An 18,497-nucleotide genomic window follows, 5' to 3' on the forward strand; every position below is an offset into this window, starting at 1 on the left:
ATATAAATAGGATATAAACTGATGAAGATGAGAGAAGCTTTCTGCATCTTGGGTAAATCCCCCTTAGTCTCGGCCTATGGCAGCATAAGAGATGATTTAGGTCAAGCCTAAGCCAACTCTAAGCATCATCAAATTGGAAGGATTTTGCCTATTTATTACCGAAATCCAAAGTCAATTCCATGGCCTTTTAATTTCCACTGAAGCTAGAGACTCACTTTTAAACTAAACACTGTTAATTAGAGGCCATCTGGAATGGCAAGAAAACAAGTTTTGGTTGCATGGCATGCTGTCTGCCTTGCTATTGACAGGCAACCATTCCAGAATTAGCTCGCCCGCTATACAAAATGGGAGGATGGATAAACTGCCAGCTGTGGAACAGATTTTTCCTTGAGGGGCAACAAAAGTTCAGAACCAGCGATAGTGATTAAAATTATTTATTTTTTTCAAAATGCAATTGAAGCTGCACAAGTTATCTAACTGTTTTGTACATAGTACCGAACTTAGCTCTATTTAGAATGACGGTGATGAAATTTGCTTCAAAAGCACCTTTGTCCACACTTCAGCTGTTTTTTTTTATATTTCTAAGAAGCAACTTTGGAAGTCCTGTATAGGCTGAAAGCTTGCCTCGTATCAATGCATCTTCCTTTTTCTTTTCTTTCTCCATCCTACATCATTTGTTTCCACCCATTCACTCTCCTCCTCATACCCTCTCTGCCCCCTCCTCTTCACTCGGCTCTGCTGTCCACACAGCCGCTTCCACATTCGGGACAGTCAGCGGTGTGCTGCCAGTCTGTGAGCTGGAGAGACACTCAGACGACAGTCTGCAAAGCTGAAGGGAAAGCTTGATTGTTCTTTTCTGTTTTTCTTATCTTATCAGAGATTCAAATTACAGATGATTGCAATGCTTCCGTTCTGCCTTTTGGCACTAGTTGGTGAGTACTTTTCAATGTTGGTGGCAGTGCTGGTGCATGAGGATATGTTTGTTTAATGCCGATTTCTGTGATTCATACTTGCCGTTCAGTCTGTTTTCTCATTTTCCTCCCCTCTCCCCTCAAGCCGCCATCCAAGCCCACAAGCAGTTGTTGCCGGGATCCTGCAACTTTGAGGCCAACACCTGCGGTTACATGTCAGATGCAGACTTTAATAGCTGGACTCTGCACAAAGATGGTAATTGGTCTTGTTATACGTATCCACTGCGCTCTTATTTGTCATTTTTAGAAGTTTACACATAAAAATTTAAAAAGAAGAGTCCTTTGGCATGCTGAATGTTGCATTTGTCAATGGAGATGGCTCACATTTTTAATGCTGGTGAGAGGAACCACATCTGGTCTCCATTGACTCCAACATCCTTGAACATCTGGACTCTATGCAAGAGCACGTTTCGGCATTCTCATTGGGTCGGCTCTGCAGTCCATACAAGCGAAGAGAGCTGTGAACGATCACATTGGTTTGTTTATTTCAAGCGATCAAAGCTGGCTGATGAATGACTATCAGATCATTTATTCTGCGATGGAAACAATGTACTTAATGCTGACTTGGCTAACATTCTCATTCAGTATTTGCACATGAGAATCTGAGCAGATGGATCCTGTCATTAAAAAAAAGTGATTATTGTGCATGCTAGTTATTTTTGATGTAATCATATTTACCAAAATGCCTTTTTTCATGTGCGTGACAGCTGAAAATGTGTCAATAGTGGACGTGTGACAACCAAGGTATCTTTTTTTTGTGTATGTATCAGGCCGATACACGGCCCTATTTTAATTTATCGGTACCTGTGACGATGGCCGATTCCAGTATTGAACGCTCTCTTGTTCTGATCAGGATCAGAAATTGATGATTAGAAGAAATTGGGATAAGCTCTTTTTAAAACTTTGTCATTGTTTTTTGTTTTTTGTTTTTTGTTTTTTTATCAATCTGGAGGTATCGATACTTAGTATTGGTTTTAAAAAAATGAACATCTCATATATATATATTTCTTTATTTATTTGTTTTTATTTTTTATTTTTCTTCTTTTTTTCTTCTCGCAGGCCGTTTCATCACTGTGGATGCTGCTTTGAACGATGGCCACGATGTACGCGCAGATACCACGGGAGTCTTGTTGAGTCCGGTTCTGGAGCAGAGTGATTGGAGCTGCCTGAGGTTGGTCTACCAGATAAGCGGCACAGGAAGCCTGCAAGTCTTGCAGCGCACAGAGGGACGGAGCTTTGACAAGCCACTGTGGAGCAGCCAAACGCCGTCAGACAGCTGGGTCATTGCAAGCATAGACCTGTCCAACAGCACAGAGATTGCGAGGGTAAAATACATTTTTATTTCATATATGTTTGGAGTTTAGATTTACTAGATGATATGACAAGTTGTTTATTACCTTGTCTTCGGATGTAGTATCTTAAACCCAATTTTGATACTGCTAATTATTTGATGCACACAAAAAAATGTACAGTGCAATAGTCTGAGTCAGCTACCTTTGTGAGGACAGTCATTTTGTCAATCATCCATTTCATCCCGACTCCACTGCAGACGGGGCCCTATTCACATTCACATAGTCACCAACCCTGTTGGCACAGAAATGAGGGAGCTGATTGGTTGACACAAGGCCGACGAGATAAGGTGGAAACAAAAACTTAAAAAGCAAGGGAAAAAAACAACACAGAGAAAACATTACAAAACATGTAACAAAATGTATCTAATCAAAACAAAGTCGACAAAAAATTCTAGTTTGCCATTATTTTTCATACACTTTGTTTTCAAATAATTTTTTTGTTAAATATATAATATTTAAATATTATACTCTAAAGGAAACCTGTTGTTCCTAATTATTCCTGATGAAGTACAATCAAACCTTACAAGTCCCACAGTTATTAACTGGCAAACAGCTGCATTGCTGGTGAAACATTTCATGTGGCGAAAGGAAAGCAGAAGTCGGTCGACATTACACACGCAGGCCCTAATTGAGCTCGATACAACGAGTGTGGAAAAGCAATCTAAACATTGTGTGTGGACAGTGCAGCATATGTTTATGTTGAATGCAGAGGTGGCTCTGATTCTGACAAGGTCATGACCTGCACTATACATGTAGGCCTCTGAGCACATAGACATATTTAAGACCAGACCTTGAGGGGAAGGAATATGACACAAGTGGGACTGTTTAAGCATGTTACAATTTAGTTTCTCAGAGTGTCATGAAAGCTTTGTTTAATGTGGAGACTGGTCTAAAAACAATTTATATTTCTCTAGCTAAGTAGTGGCGAAGAAATTACATCACTCCCCCAAATTAGGATATTTTTTTCCCTGTGCAAAGGGCTCTTTTTCATTAAAAAAAATCTCACACAAAAATGTTGAGCACAAACCAACATTATGTACAAGAACTAATTTTGTGTTTCAACTCACTCGATGATTTCAATATACTACTTGTGATGCGTGTCATTCAAAATTTGCAAATGGATAGGATGGTTCCCTCACCTGTGTGAAAAAAATACTGTATATCACTGTTGTTTGCCTCCTTTTGAGATCGGTGTGATTGAAATCTTCGGCCAATAGCATCTTAAGCAATAGCATTGTGTTTAAATTCCACGAACATATAATCTTCTTTGTATTTTAAAGGAAAAATACAATTTTCTTGACCTAATTTGATCCTGTCTTTCTGGTCAGGAATCGCTGTCTAACAGTACAGTTATAAAAGGCAGTCAACCCTAAACATTTCTTGACAATAATATATGTGCACTCTTAAAAATGGCATTCTAAATAATATTACATTTGTGGAATAAGAGTTATGAAGCAAAATCCAGCCGTTTTTATCCATTTCAAGGGGCAGCCATTTTGCCACTGGCTGTCGATTTAGGATGACATCACAGTTTCTCAGGGCTCAGGCAACGACTAATCACAGCTCACCTGTTTTCTGAAGCTGAGCTGTGATTGGTTGTTCTTGAACAACTGTGATGTCATTTTCACTCGACAGCAAGTGGCAAAATGGCCGCCCCCTGAGATACATAAGACGTTTTTTTGTTGTTGCTTGATTCATATTCCACAAATGTAATTAATCGTAATTATCTGAACATGTGGTATTTCAAGGTTGTTGTTTTTAATCCTGTCTTCTAATGCCATGACCTTTTGAAAGAATATTTTGCGTTTATGATATGTGACCGCTGATACGATGACATCACATTTACTGTTCCTCGCCATGTGTTGTCTACTAGATCGTGATCGAAGGGATACCTGGACAGACGACTGGAAGCAGCGTGGCCATTTTTGAGATCCACATTAGCCCCGAATACTGCCTGGGTCGGTGATGTCACCGCTTCACTCGCACAACATGAATTCAGTCCATCAATCAAACTGTATTCGGGGCTTCATAAAAATAATTCCTATCAATGTGTTGAACATATGACCTGACCAGCGCACTTCCTTTCGGACTTTGGCCCCAATCAGTTTGACAGGTTTCGTGTGTTCTCTCCATATGGTTCTGATCAGCACTCAGCTGGCGCTCATTTAAAACACTTTTGGGTGGACCACATATGAAACTTAAAGTCTAGTCTAGTCATCAGGACAGCGGTGGAAAAAACGTCGACAGAAGAGTTTGGATTGATTTAACAGATGCAGCCAAACAATCACAAACACAGACAAATATCCATTTTTAACTCTCCTCTCGCTGTCGTGCTTGTAGATTGCGACTTTGAGGAGTCTCACCTGTGCGGGTACAATAATCAGTGGAATGCTAATGTCAACTGGTTCGTGGGTGGCGGAGGTGGAGGCCAGCTGCTTCACAACAACCTGCCAGATGATCACACACTCAACAACAGGACAGGTCAGTAAGAAATAATGACTTTCACTCATTTGCTCCTCAAAATTTATAAAAACATTCTATTTTAAATACTGCCATGGTCCCAAAAACGTATTTATATGTTTTTAATGTGTGTTTTGTTATGCTAGAGCATACAGAAAGCTTTGATGCAGCTTCTGACCTGAATAGGTCGCTTAAAGCAATGGTAGTATTACAGAAAATGGCCAGCAGGTGGCTGCAGAGTATAAGAGATCAACCAGGACTATGTTGCAAGAAAGGCCCCCCCCCCCCCAAGTGTTTTAAACAGTTTTGTAGATAATGATGGAACTTAGCTATATTCCAATGCTAATTGCTGTAAAACGGAAACAGATACAAATATACTTTATTTCCTGATGAAAGAAGAGACTCTAATCTTTCTTTTGGTTATGTTATTATAGCAACAGAACAGAATATTTTGTGGGCCTTGCAAAATCAGTCAAAATCCAGTAAAACAGCCGGGAGCGAAGGGGATTGCTTCAGTGAAACTGGCTGGGAGTGAATGAGTTAAACTAGGGGTGTCAAAATTTGTGTGTTAATTTTGAGTTCATTTAAAGTTCCTTTAACGCCACAATTCTTTTTTTTTTATGTGCGATTAATGACCGCCCCTTACTTGGAAAGCCTGTACTGAGGGAATTCCAGTTGCAACACAGCAGACATCCTCGTCCAAATTTTTGCAATAATAAATATAATAATAGTGAATATCTTTGTGGAGACTGAGGTCAAGTTGTATTTTACAATTTTAAAAATGTGCAGAATTTCACAAGTTACCTTATGTTAAAGATTAGATAGCTCTTAATATGAAAAGAAAAATGCACTGAGCTGTCACCAACATCTTAAAAAGGCAATAATGCCATCTAGTGGCGGAAAAATGACCTCAACACAAATCAATAGCACACTCGTTTTTTTACAGTACAGTACAACCCTTTAATTTCAACAAAATTTTACAAATTAATAGGAAATTACTGTATCAATGACTAAAAAATGCAGCCATATTTCTATTAGTTTCACATTTTTCCCACTTTTATGTTAACAAGAGTATGAAAACTAAAATATATATTTTTTATTGTACATTTTATTGTACATTTAGAACAGATAAAATTTGCGATAAATCGTGAGTTAACTATTGAAGTGATGTGATTAATTATGATAAAAAAATGTTAAACGCCTGACACCCCTACTTTAAACATATAAAAATGTGCCGTTTTGTTGTCGTTCTTTTTAAATACATCCTTCCTTCAGTTTGTTCCAGAAGTATTTTGACAATGAGAGCGTTTTAGCATTTTAAGGATTTTCTCTTTATATCAAGACTTTGTGACTGTCATACTAGTGGGACTAACTTCTATGGTTTGGTCAGTGGTCCCAGTTTTTCATTCTTCAGTGAGACCAACTTTCTTTATATGGAAAACTTGATGGAGCACCAACGAGCAATGTTGGCGACCTACTAGGAAAACTGTGCTCTCGCTTACTGTCTGGAGTGCTTTCCATTTTTTTTCTTCTAATGGCAATGTTGAAAATCACACACACAACAACAACAAAATCCTTAGTGACTGATTCATTATAGAACTGCAATATGTAATGTGTAATGTAGCTCAGCAGCATTTCTATCGACTGGATATGTTTAGGCACTGCCCTGCAAGCACAATAATAGATGTAATACAATAGCAATAACCACAACATGAGGTGCCCAGGCTGGCCCACCAATATTCCATCCATCCGCAAGTGCAACATCAAAATTATTGAGAAACTGTTGTTTTACCACACGCTGTGGATTTAATGAACTACATTTGTTGGAATTGTCTAAGAAATTACATTCTACGTTTCCTTTCAGGGTCATTTAGCTCAAACTCTACACAGCGAATTGAGTTTCCATAGGCCTGGCAGCCTATTCAAAGTGTTTTCAAACATGACTCACATGATTTGATTTGCTAGTTTTTGGCCAACCAAACATCTGTCAGCTCTGAATATATGAAACTAAGTTTGTCATCTAAAGATGTCCGGTTCAGATCAACCGGAATTTTTTTACTAGTTTTCTCTAATTGGTAAAGAAAACAAAGCATGGTAATGGTAATTATCAAAATGTAAAAAATAAAATAAAATAAGGCCAATCCATAATGTTTCAAAGCTCACCAGTATGCTTTTCACCATTATGATTGTATTCCACATGGTGCTCTAGTCTGCATGCACTAAATTCACTTGAGGCCTTTTCTGTTGTTAATAATGAATGTCACCATATACATTCCAATGTGGCTCAAACAAAGTAGAGGATAAAACATCTTAGAGCTCCATGACGCAAAATCATTTGCCTAATTAAAAAAAGGTTTTAGTTCAAATCTACTGTATGTAATTTGTATTTCAAGTTTAGCACTTGCCACACATTTACTAATAACATGAAACATGGTTCTTATCTTAGGTCACTTTATGTATGTGGACTCCATCTACTCCAAAACGTTCAAAGAAGTGGCCAAACTGGTGTCTCCCATGACCATGGTGCCAATGTCTGGCTGCCTGACGTTTCACTATCAGCGCAGCGACGAGGGAGGGAACCTCTTCTCTGTTTATACTCGCGATCCACTGGGTCAGTACCAGGAGCTGTGGAGGGCCGAGCCAGAGACCTCGAGTGACTGGAGTGGGACGACGTACGGAGAGTGGACACCTGCGCAGGTGGACGTGAAAGCTCCGTATTCTGTGCAGGTCAGAATGAACAAAGGAATGTACATTTCTGAACAACAAACAGAAAAAAAAAGTGCAAAAACTCCTTTTGTGTATTTTTTCCACAAAAATCCACTCACTCACTTTTAATATTAGTGAGGCCACTCAGCCCTGTATTCTTTTTTTTTTTTTTTTTTTTTTTCTTTTTTTTTTCTTTTTTTTTCTTTTTAGAGCTCAGTATTGTTCATTCGGAAATGTCATCATCATTGCTCTTTTTTTTTTTTTTTTTTTTTTTAAATATATATATATATATATACATACACATATATACATACATATATACATATATACATACATACATTTTTTTTTTTTTTTTGTGTGTGTGGGTGAGTATGTGTATGTGCATGCGTGCGTGCGTGCGTGCGTGTGTGTATTTGTTAGCTCACCAGAAAACCTATTAGAAAAAAAATCTCATACCGTTCACCTAAATCGAACACCAGGAGACCCGAGGGGACCGAAGAAAACCAAGGAAGGTGAAATCTAGCACCGACCAGACACCCCCCACCAGAACTCCTCCCCAGCCCAAGAAACATCCAGACCCCAACAAATCCAAAAAACATAAAATCAGGGAGGCCTCAAGAGACCAACGGAGAGACCGAGAAAAGGAAGGAAGGACAGACGAAGCCGCGTGAGATCCGAGACACCAGCCTCCACCGATTCAATAACCTGAGGAGGAAACAGATTGTGTCTGAGTTTCGGTAGATGCTGGTGTGGTGGATCTGGCATGCATGAAAATCTCCACCAAAGAGGGGAGCCGTCGACCCCCGCCGGAACAGAGCAAGCGCAACACCTCAGGGCCCCCCAGGCCGCGGCAGCGCCAAAGGACGACCCCCGGGCCCCACCAGGGCCACCGGCCGGAGAGCAAACCCAGGAGCAGGAGCGCCCCCCGCCCCAACACGGCCCGCGCCCCCGGCCCAACGCAGCAGGACGGGGCACTGCAGGCCCACCAGGCACCCCACCGGCCCCCAACCCCCGCCCCCCCCACAACCCCCCCCCCCATCCACCCCCGCCACCCACCCCAACCCAGCCCCAGCCGCCCCCATGCCCCCAATCCCCCAGACACCCCCCACCCCCAGCACCCCCCCACCCCGCAACCCCCACCACCGCCCCCCCCCCCCAACAAAGCCGCCCCCCCCCCCGACCCCACCCCAACCAACCGGCAGCCCCCCAACCCCCGACCCCCAGCCCCCGGGGACCACCCGCACCCAAGCACCGGCGCCGAAGAGGGGCCGGACAGCGGAGCGGAGAGGGCAGCCGCGCCCACCCCACCCCCCGCCGTGTGGAAGGACGGAACACCGGGGGCAGAAGGGGGAGATGGGGGCACCGGAGGGCGGCCGACACCCCCGAACCCCAGGCCCAGCGGGGGAAGGCCCCGGTCGTCACCCCAGCGTTCTTTGTGAAAATTAACCCCTGTTACTGAGTCCGCCAGCTCGCGGACTGGCGAACTCTACCCCTAAACCGTGAATGTGACCTGTATTCTATCTAGTGGTGAAGGAGTGGAACACAATTTTTTTTATTAGGTTTTTTTTTGTCCTGGGATAATGCCCTGTTATAGCAAAAACCTGTGTATAATTGACGCCCAAAATAAAAAATAAAAAAGTAAAAAGTAAAAATTAAAAAAGAGAACACTCAACCGTCGAAAGAAAGTTTGCGAATAGTTCAACCAAAGAAACACTTAATTTGTTTTTATTGATTGATTGATAATTAATTCTGTTTATTTTGTATTTATTTCCACATTTATTTTTATATTTATAATTACTTTTTGAATATTTTATTTTGTGTATTTATTTTTACTTTTATTTATCTATTTTTGTATATTTATATTGTTTGTGTTTTTTTCTATTTATATTATTTTTGTATTAATTTTTTTTAATAGATTTTTTTATATCAGTTTTTTTAAATTATTTATTTATTCATTCATTTATATTTTGGCAGAAGTGATCCTCCATATACATCATTAATGAATGGAATGACGTAATGTTATGTTTGAAAGACACAAAATAGACCTGTAAATACCAAGAAAAAGCTTCTTCACTGTGTCAAAGTGTGCGCATTTGTGTGTGTGTGTCATACTTGTCAGGTGGTTTTCGAAGTGGCCTTCAATAGCCCAAGAGGCGGCCATGTTTCGGTTGATGATATTTCATTTTCGCCTGAGTTCTGCAGCTCAGACACAGGTAAGCCACAGTGCATTTTAAAGGGAAACTTGACTCATTGGGCCAGTTCATGCAATAAAAAGTTTGTATTTTGTCCAGGATGAATTTGATAACTACATTATTTTTTTGCATACAATTAATATGTTTAAAAACTAATTTTTACACTTGCTGTCGACTGAAGATGACCTCACCTGTGCTGAGGAAGTAGGTAACGACCAATCATGGCTCACCTGTTTTCTGGGTTTGGTCAGCAAACTGGGCGATGATTGGTCATTACCTACTTCCTCAGCATAGGTGATGTAATCTTCAGTCTACAACAAGTGCAAAAAATAGTTTTTAAAAGTTATTAATTCTACATGAAAAATAATGACGTTATCAAATTCATTCTGGACAAAATATGAACTTTTTACTGCTGAAACTGGCTCAATCAGTCAAGTATCCCTTTAATGACTAAGGATAGCCAGATTTTGATCAAAAGTTGTATGTTAATCTCTTTTATTTAAATATTTTTCTCATGTTTGTGTGAAACAATTAAGTCTTCCTAGTCATATTACTTTTAAATATTAACATTTTAACCATACAACATCATGGCTCACTAAAAGTAACGCTCCGTCGTCAATAGGTTGTAGACGGGACAGTTGCATAAAGATACCATGTTGCTGACTGCAATAAGTCATTGCCATTCTATCTTTTCTCACAGAGCCAACTTTTGACGCCTCCATTGCCAACTGTAACTTTGAGTCAGATTTGTGCCAGTACACTCAGGACCAGGGAAAAGGATCATTGTGGAGGAGAGTGTCTGTCAAACCCAATATCTTTAGGAACGGCGACCACACATCCGGAGCAGGTAGGATACGTACATTCTTGCATCAAGCTGTTGCAGCAGAACTCAAAAGCTGCCTTTCGACTTCAATGTCTCTATTAAGAAGTATGCATCCTAGTTATTAAACTACAGTATACTAATATGCAGAAGTCAATAAAAATGACAGTTAATATTTGTATTAAAAACACTTTTAGGCCACAAATATAAAAGATGCTGCAAATAATGAGATGAGGAGATGAAGGCGAGTTGTCTCCTTGGGTTGTGCTGACAAAATTCAGTCAAGACTGTGTGCGGTCTGGCATGAATTGAAAATACCTGCCTGGCTACCTCCAGGTACGGCAGGTCCGTTATTACCACTCGCGTCCTGATGTGATCCCGTCGGGGTCACCAATTTTGGATATGCGGTAAATAATGAGACAAGGAGACAAAGCAGAGTTGTCTCTTTTCCTGTATGTTTGTCTGTCTGTCTATCTGTCTGCCTGTTTGTTGGCTAAACTAGATTTAGCATTTATCACATGTTCTGCATGCAAATTACCAGAGGTTAGCATTCCGTCAATATTAACGGAAGGTCTGTCAATCCGTCAATGACGGACGGCCATTTTGTTGACGATTGACGGCAAACTTCTAAAAATTGACAAATTTAGCATTGATGGAAGTGGGTTTTTGTCCATCAATGTAATCGTCAATCCAAAGAATGACGGAAGATTGACGGGTGTCCACTTTGAATTACAGAAACATTGACTGACACTCAATTTTTCTGTGCAATTGTTGAGTGACGGATTGACGGTTCGGCTTGAAATATTGACAATGACGGAAGAAGTGTGTCCCGACTATTGACGAATGACAAATGATGGATGCTCAAAATGTATTGACGCGCCCACCTCTGCAAATTGTTGTGAAGATATTTATATTTTCCATTTAGCAACAAAAGAAAGAGTGTAAAACTAGGCTTGTGTTTGCTGTCATCATATCTACTCGTTTTCCAAGTGGAAAATCTAAATAACACCCTTATTATTACCCTTTCAACTGGAACACTGTGACCTTAGAAGATCCAATTGACATATTTCCTACATTCCGGCTGTATGAATGCTATTTGGTTGAAATGCGTTCACTGACAACAAGAATGTAATTACACATGATAATGTCCCCTTTTTGGGAATTAGGTGATCACACTTTAAAACCGAATTGCAAATACAGTATGTTCTTACAAAACAGCAAAATGTTGTCTGCTTTTCTTCAGGGACTTTCTTGTTGGCTCACTCCCAGCTGAGCACACAGTCCAGCTACATGAGTCGCTTAGTCAGCCCCACACTGGCTGCAAACATGAAGTACTGCCTACGATTTTACTTCTCTTTGAGAGGTCAGTGACATTTAGTTGACTTTTTGGCAACTCTATTAATGCATATATTCAAGTGACTCACCCGAGAAAAACTGCAGGATTCAACCAGACGGACCAAGCCCTTGCCGTGTATCTGCAACAGGGCAGCAGCCAGGAGAAGATCTGGACTCAGGGGGAGAAGTCCAAAGGGATCTGGATAGCAGCAGACGTGACCTTCCAGACATCACAGCCCGCCAAGGTCAGGAGGGAGAGTGGAAATGTTGTTTTATGAGGTAGTACGGAAATAAATGTGTGTCATCCTGAAAGAACTGAAGAAAATCTGTACAGTCATTTAAAGTGAAGAACAACGAATCCCCGTTTATCACGTTTCAGAACCACTCACAATAGGTGAAAATCTGAGATTGCTATCCCTGAGCCTAATCGTGGTGGAGGGGTTTATGTGTCCCAATAATCCGAGGGGCTAAATTGTCTGGGGCTTTATGCCCCTTGTAGGGTCACCCATGGCAAACCCGTGCAAAGTGAGGGACCAGACAAAACATGGCTCAAAGACCTCCTGTGATGAACAATACATATGGATGCCATTTTCCCTCGCTCGGGCGCAGGTTACCGCGGCCCTTTTCTGGAGCCAGTCCCAGGGTGGAACTCATTGATGAACACCTGGTGGCCGGGTCTGCGCCTATGGAACAGCCCAAAGAGGCAAAGTAGGTCTAAAGTAGGACCAAGTGGGTCGGATGTGTCACGATGGGGGTGGAGGACCCAAATGCAGGGAGGCAGGAGAACCACGGCAGGGATGCATGTAATACTGAAAACAATTTATTTAACAAAAAACACTAACAGGGGAACTGCGTAAAACTCTAAATAAACAAAACGAACAAAGTTATGAAAAGACCAAAAATCAAAGTAACAACAAAACACCAGAGTGGTGACAGCAACAATGATCCAACCCAGACTGAACGAGACCTGGAAACTAAATACAAGCCAATTGACGAGACAACGAGAGACACCTGGACAAGACACAAGTGGCTGGGGGAGATGATTGGACGACAAGGGAACAGGACGACGAGTACAGGTGCAAACAACCCAACCAGCAAGACAGGACACAAAGCCAAAACAACAAACCCAAGCATGACAGACACAAATCACAACAGTACCCGTCCCTCAAGGGACGGATCCCAGACGTCCCAAACAAAAGTCAAACATGGCAGTGGGGCTGGTACCTGCCTCCCTGCATTTGGGTCCTCAACCCCCATCATGACAGGATGCAAAGTGAGCTGGGTGGCGGCCCTGGTGGTCCGATCCCTGGTTACAGAAGCTGGCTCTAGGGATGTGGAATATCCCCCCTCTTGGGAAGGGAAGGAGCTCAACCTGGTGAGAACGTTGAGAAACTCCAACTAGATCAAGTCGGGCTCACCTCCACACATAGCTCGGGCTATGATAGTCCTCTCGAGACTTTCTTACACTCTGGAGTTGCCCATGGTGAGAGGTGCCGAACGATAGGCATACTTATTGCCCCCGGGATCGGAACTTGTACCTTGAGGTTCACCCCTGTGTACTAAAGGGTTGCCTCCTTCTGCCTTCAGGTGGGTTGAGGTTTCCTGACTGTAGTTTGTGCCTTTGCAGTTTGCACCAAACAGCACTTCAGAGTACCCACCATTTTTGTAGTCCTTGAAGAAGTGCTTCCGCTCGAGATTCCCTCGCTCGAATGGGGGACTTCAATGCTCTTGTGGCCAATGCCAGTGAGACCTGGAAGGGTGTGAATGGGAGGAATGCCCCCCCTGATCAGAACCCGATCTGTGTTCTCTTATTGGACTTGGACTTCTGTGCTCATTACAGATTGTCCCCAACACCATATTCAAACAAGTGTGTCCACCAAACAGTTCTGTGGCCGTAAGGTGGTTGTGTCTGTCGGGGTAGTAATCCTCGAACCTGTTGATAGACTCTGGCAGTGAGGGATGCCATCAAGCTGAAGGAGGAGTCCTACACTAAAAACAGTTGGGTAAAAAATAACCAAAAAATTTACCGATCCTCTACTTGAGTCTATTTGACCCAACATTGAGTCAAGAAATGGGTCTTTTAGTGTAAAACAACTCATACATATTGGTCATATCTTTTACTTGGGTCAAAAAATCTGGTCATTTTGTATACAACAACCTAAAAAGTTGGGTCAAATTGGCCCATAGTGTGGATCGGTCTATTTTTTATCCATAATTGGATTACTTTTGACCCATCTGTTTTTAGAGTGTATTGGGCCTTTTTGGGCTGTGAGACTCCAGAGGCAGCTGATGGGTACCGGCTGGCCAAGCAGAACACAGCTTTGGCAAAAACTCAGGCGTAAGAGGAGTTTGGAGCGGCCATTAACTCATTCACTCCCAGCCATTTTCACTGAAGCAACCCCCTTCGCTGTTTTACTGGATTTTGACTGATTTTGCAAGGCCCACAGAATATTCAGTTCTATTCCTATAAAAACATGGAACCTATTAAAAGAAAGATTAGAGTCCCTTCTTTCATCAGGAAAAAATATATATATTTCTATCAGTTTCCGTTTTGCAGCAAAGCTAAGTTTCATCATTATTCTCAAATCTGTTTAAAACACTGGGGGGGGGGGGGCTTTTTGCAACATGGCCCTGGTTGATCTCTTATGCTCTGCTGCCACCTGCTGGCCGTTTTTTCTCATAACTACCATTGCTTTAAGCTTTCTCTTCAGTTCAGAGGCTGCATCAAAGCCTTCTGTATGCTCTAGCATTAAAAAAAACCATAGAAACGTATAAATAAGTTTTGGGGACCATGGAAATATTTAAAATAGAACGTTTTTATACATTTTGGGGAGCAAATTAATTAAGACTTCTGGATGGCTCTGAAGAAATTCTGGTTCACCATCCAGCATCTCGGAAGAAGGAAACAGTGCACAATTAACACTATGTATAATGGGAATTGGATTTTTTAAACAAATTGTAATGTGCCGCTCATCCATTTGGGCTCTTGCTCTGATGAATAGCATTTGTGACTATTAGAGCTTTGAAAAGGATCATGTGACTCTTTTTTATGTCAAGCAGCTGTTGTTAGAGGACACATTCCATTACTCTTTGTTCAGCATTAAAAAAATAATCTTTATCCAGATGAAGAAAAGAGGGTTTGATAAATGATCAATGTCTCTCCTCCGTCATGGGGGTCTAAAAGTCTTGCAAAAAGAAAGGGCTGTGATGCAAGCGAGGAGGCTCAAAATTTGTCTTTGCTGTTCAGGTTGTTTTTGTCAGCATCTGCAGGAGTCTGTGGGACTGCGGCTCTGTGGCTCTTGATGACATCACCATGAGTCTGGGAGACTGTGAGTTGGCGACAGGTAAAATTTATTCCAGAGATTTCTTTAAACAAACCAAGTTGGGAATATATTTTTATTTTCAGTATTTCAAAACTTTCTTGAACCGAGGCTTTTGACGGGAAGCAGCAATACAGAAAAACAAGCCAACCAGGCAATTTATTTATTTATTTTTGTTATGTTTTCTTGCTACAGGAATGTCCTCATCCCTTCCAGGATGCTGTGACTTTGCAGCGGGCCTTTGTGGTTACACTCAGGACAAGCAGAGTGACGCTGCTGACTGGGAATGGAGGAGAGGACCTACCCCAACCTCGTACACTGGACCCAGAGGCGATCACACTAGTGGACTGGGTGAGAGTCTGCCTACTCATCTGCTCACCGTCTCTGCCCCCCAAAAACACATTTTATGTATAAGTTAATTTTTGTGTTGTTGATATCAATGGCTGTAGTGGTTCGTTGCTGTAGGAAGCTCATGAGTCATGGAGGTACGTACGTTTTCGAGCAGATTAATATCCGCCAAATATACGGGTTAGTCAGCTCACAGTTTATTTATTGTGTTGCTCATGGCTCTAAGACCTTTGGAAAATAATTTAGGAAGATGACGTAACATAAGTATTTGGATTTTGTGAAGAATCAAAGGGTTTTTTTTACGGTCTGGAGCTTAGCATGAGCACAGACTTTGAGAAAACAAGTGAGAGAATATGAATGCTTGATTCTCAGTTTTCATGTACAATGGAATTTGCATGAATGCTCGTCTCAGCATTGACGCAAATCTGTTCATATAGAACAGGGGTCTGTTATTTTCTGTATTTTTTTTTAGATAAAATATCCTTTATATGAATTAATGATTAAAGTAAGTTAAGTTGTCAGAAAAAGCGAAACAAAAGGTGGATAAAAACATTTTAAAAATGACCTAAAAATGTCCAAAACGTGACCATAAAATGTCCAAAAAGTAAGCGGAGAAGCAGAAAATTACCACAAAATGTCCATGAAATTGCCCAAAATGTCAGATAATTGATTAAAAAAGGCAGAAAAGAAAACATTCAAAACCTAACTATAACATTTCCAAAAACGGGAAAATAAATCCGGAAAATAACTATAAAATTTCCACAAAATTGACAAAAATGTCAAAAAATTGATAGCAAAAAAAAGGTGGGGAAAAGAATGTCAAGAATTAGCCATAAAATGTCCAAAAAAGGAAAGAGCAAATTACCATAATATGTCCCAAAAATTGCCAAAAATGTCAGAAATGACAAAAAGGCAGTAAAGTCTAAAATTAATATGAAAAATCAAGTATAAAAAATTGCACCAAAAAAATCCAAAAATGGAAGACGAAAGGTAGAAGAAAGTGAATCTCTACGTGTTGGATGCTGCACATTTCACAGTTATGGTGCACTTCTAATTAGCTCTTGGGCTAATACTAACACAATGTTTAAACTTTTTGTGGCTCCAAGCAGATTTGTATTTATTTATTTGGCCTAAAGTGGCTCTTTTGCCAGGAAAGGTTGCTAACCCGATATAGAACATCCAGTATGACTAATGTCCTTTTTTCTTGACAGGATACTACCTGTACATGGAAGCATCTCCCATGCTGCCCGGCCAGACTGTTCGCCTGCTGTCCCGCTCTCTCAGGCGCTCGAGGGGACCTCAGTGTCTGCGCTTCTACTACCACATGTACGGCTCGAGTATGGGCCAGCTCAGTGTTCACCTCCAAAAAGACGGGGGAGACATTTTGTTGTGGCAACGAAGTGGCGAGCAGAGCATCGCCTGGCTGAGTGCCACGGTGGAATACCACAGCGACAGCCAACATCAGGCAAGGCGGCAAACGCGTACAGCTCTGTTTCATGTTACAAGTTGTTTTCATAAAATTCATACATATGTCTAAATAAAAATAACATATAGCATACCTTTTATTTTTAGACTTTTTTTTAAACGTCATTCTGAAGTTTGTTGAAAGACCTTTGACCTTTAATTGAAAAGGCTTTTTCAGTTCAAAATTTTGAAGTGTGGAATCTCCATGTTTATCTGGATGACTGAGGTGCTTCACAGACGTGTTGCTTACCTTTTTCTGTTCTGTCCCAGATAATGTTTGAAGCAATCAGAGGCTCATCCGTCAGGAGTGACATCGCCATTGATGACATCAACTTGGAGGGTGGGCCTTGTCCAGGTAAACATTGTCCTCCTTTAAGTTTGGAAAAAGCAGTAAGTTGAGTCTTCCATTGGATAATTATTGCAGCGATCACTAGACTATGGAACTTCCTGTGCTTATCTATTTAGTGGCATTAAGTGTTTGAGTCGCTCATGTTTCTTAAATACAGACAAGTTCTTCTTTAATCTTTTTCAAATTTCCCGCCAAGACTTAAGTTGCAAAAAATTAAGACGTTGCAGGTACTTTGTTTTTGTCTGTTAAAAAAAATTCAAATTAAAGATAGAATGCTTTATAACTGTTCTTCTCGGATAGTGTGGTCTTGAGCATGGCGGTTTGCTAAAAGGGTCCCCGCCCCCAAATCCATAGTCGGCATAGTCTGGGGCTGTTTTCCCCTCCTGCCCGTTCCTTTTGGACGTGTTCTGTTAAGTGAATTTTGTTGGTCTGTAGGCTATTCTACATTGCGACCTTATATTGAATTAGTAAAAAAAAAGACAGAAACTTAGAGATGAGTTGAAAGTACTAAAAGTTAGGTAATTACTATCTAATGCAACAATAACTTTGAATAGGTTAAGAAGGAAGCATGTATTTGGAAAAGGCCTTGCAGGAATGGAGATGACTTGTTAACCTTGAGGGTGCAAACAAATAGTGAATGAGTATAAAAACTGGACTCTGGAGCAAAGGGAAAAAGAGCATGTGGTCTGATGAGTCCAGACTCAGCTTGAGGGACACAATGGTCTGTGTGCAGCAACAAAAACATATTTTCTATGGATGTGTTTTTTGGCTGACCATTCTAAATATGCTGTAAGACTGTTATTTAACTGAGAAGACTACAGGAATGAACATCTGGTGCATCATCCTGATGGTCGTTGTCCCCTTTGCAGCAACAGAGAGCAAAACCCCCGTGGCGACATCCAACGAGATCGAGTAGATGGAAACGGCAGCATCAGGCAGGATGCATTCTTTTTTTTTTCTTTTTCTTGGCACATTTCAGTGGACTCAAAGGCTTTTTAACTGCCCACTTAAACACTCATTCATTCATGTAGGTCTCTTTTGACAGAGCGTCATTGTACTTTACACTCTTGCACTGTATCAACAGAGTGCTGTATATTTTTCTTCACATTTATATGCATTAGATTAATGCTCATTGCTCAAATAAAGCTAAGGGGATGTGATTTTGAAGTTTCTTTTTTTG

At 41.0% G+C, this 18,497-nt stretch overlaps 1 protein-coding gene across 1 annotated transcript; it reads left to right on the top strand.

Moving 5' to 3' along the window:
* Window positions 1-724: 724 nt before the first annotated feature.
* Window positions 725-18,477, top strand: LOC147162143 (MAM domain-containing protein 2-like). Its single transcript, XM_086097731.1, has 15 exons — window positions 725-932; window positions 1,057-1,167; window positions 2,031-2,296; window positions 4,197-4,281; window positions 4,664-4,804; window positions 7,230-7,510; window positions 9,609-9,702; window positions 10,382-10,528; window positions 11,745-11,864; window positions 11,942-12,081; window positions 15,084-15,180; window positions 15,352-15,507; window positions 16,716-16,969; window positions 17,239-17,323; window positions 18,187-18,477. Exons 1-15 carry the CDS (start codon window positions 893-895, stop codon window positions 18,231-18,233), a joined length of 2,064 nt encoding a protein of 687 aa, XP_085953857.1. The 5' UTR covers window positions 725-892; the 3' UTR covers window positions 18,234-18,477.
* Window positions 18,478-18,497: the final 20 nt, after the last annotated feature.

This window comes from Leptonotus elevatus, chromosome 15 (assembly GCF_054856555.1).
Source record: "Leptonotus elevatus isolate MCC_2025b chromosome 15, RoL_Lele_1.0, whole genome shotgun sequence".
Taxonomy (NCBI): domain Eukaryota; kingdom Metazoa; phylum Chordata; class Actinopteri; order Syngnathiformes; family Syngnathidae; genus Leptonotus; species Leptonotus elevatus.

What these genes read in the sequence shown, in the direction of transcription:
- LOC147162143 (XM_086097731.1), top strand. Translation starts at nt 893, where the DNA reads ATGATTGCAATGCTTCCGTTCTGCCTTTTGGCACTAGTTG. An exon ending in TAGCCCCGAATACTGCCTGG is followed by an intron (nt 4,282 to 4,663) that starts GTCGGTGATGTC and finishes TCGTGCTTGTAG; the next exon opens with ATTGCGACTTTGAGGAGTCT. An exon ending in ATTTTACTTCTCTTTGAGAG is followed by an intron (nt 11,865 to 11,941) that starts GTCAGTGACATT and finishes GAAAAACTGCAG; the next exon opens with GATTCAACCAGACGGACCAA.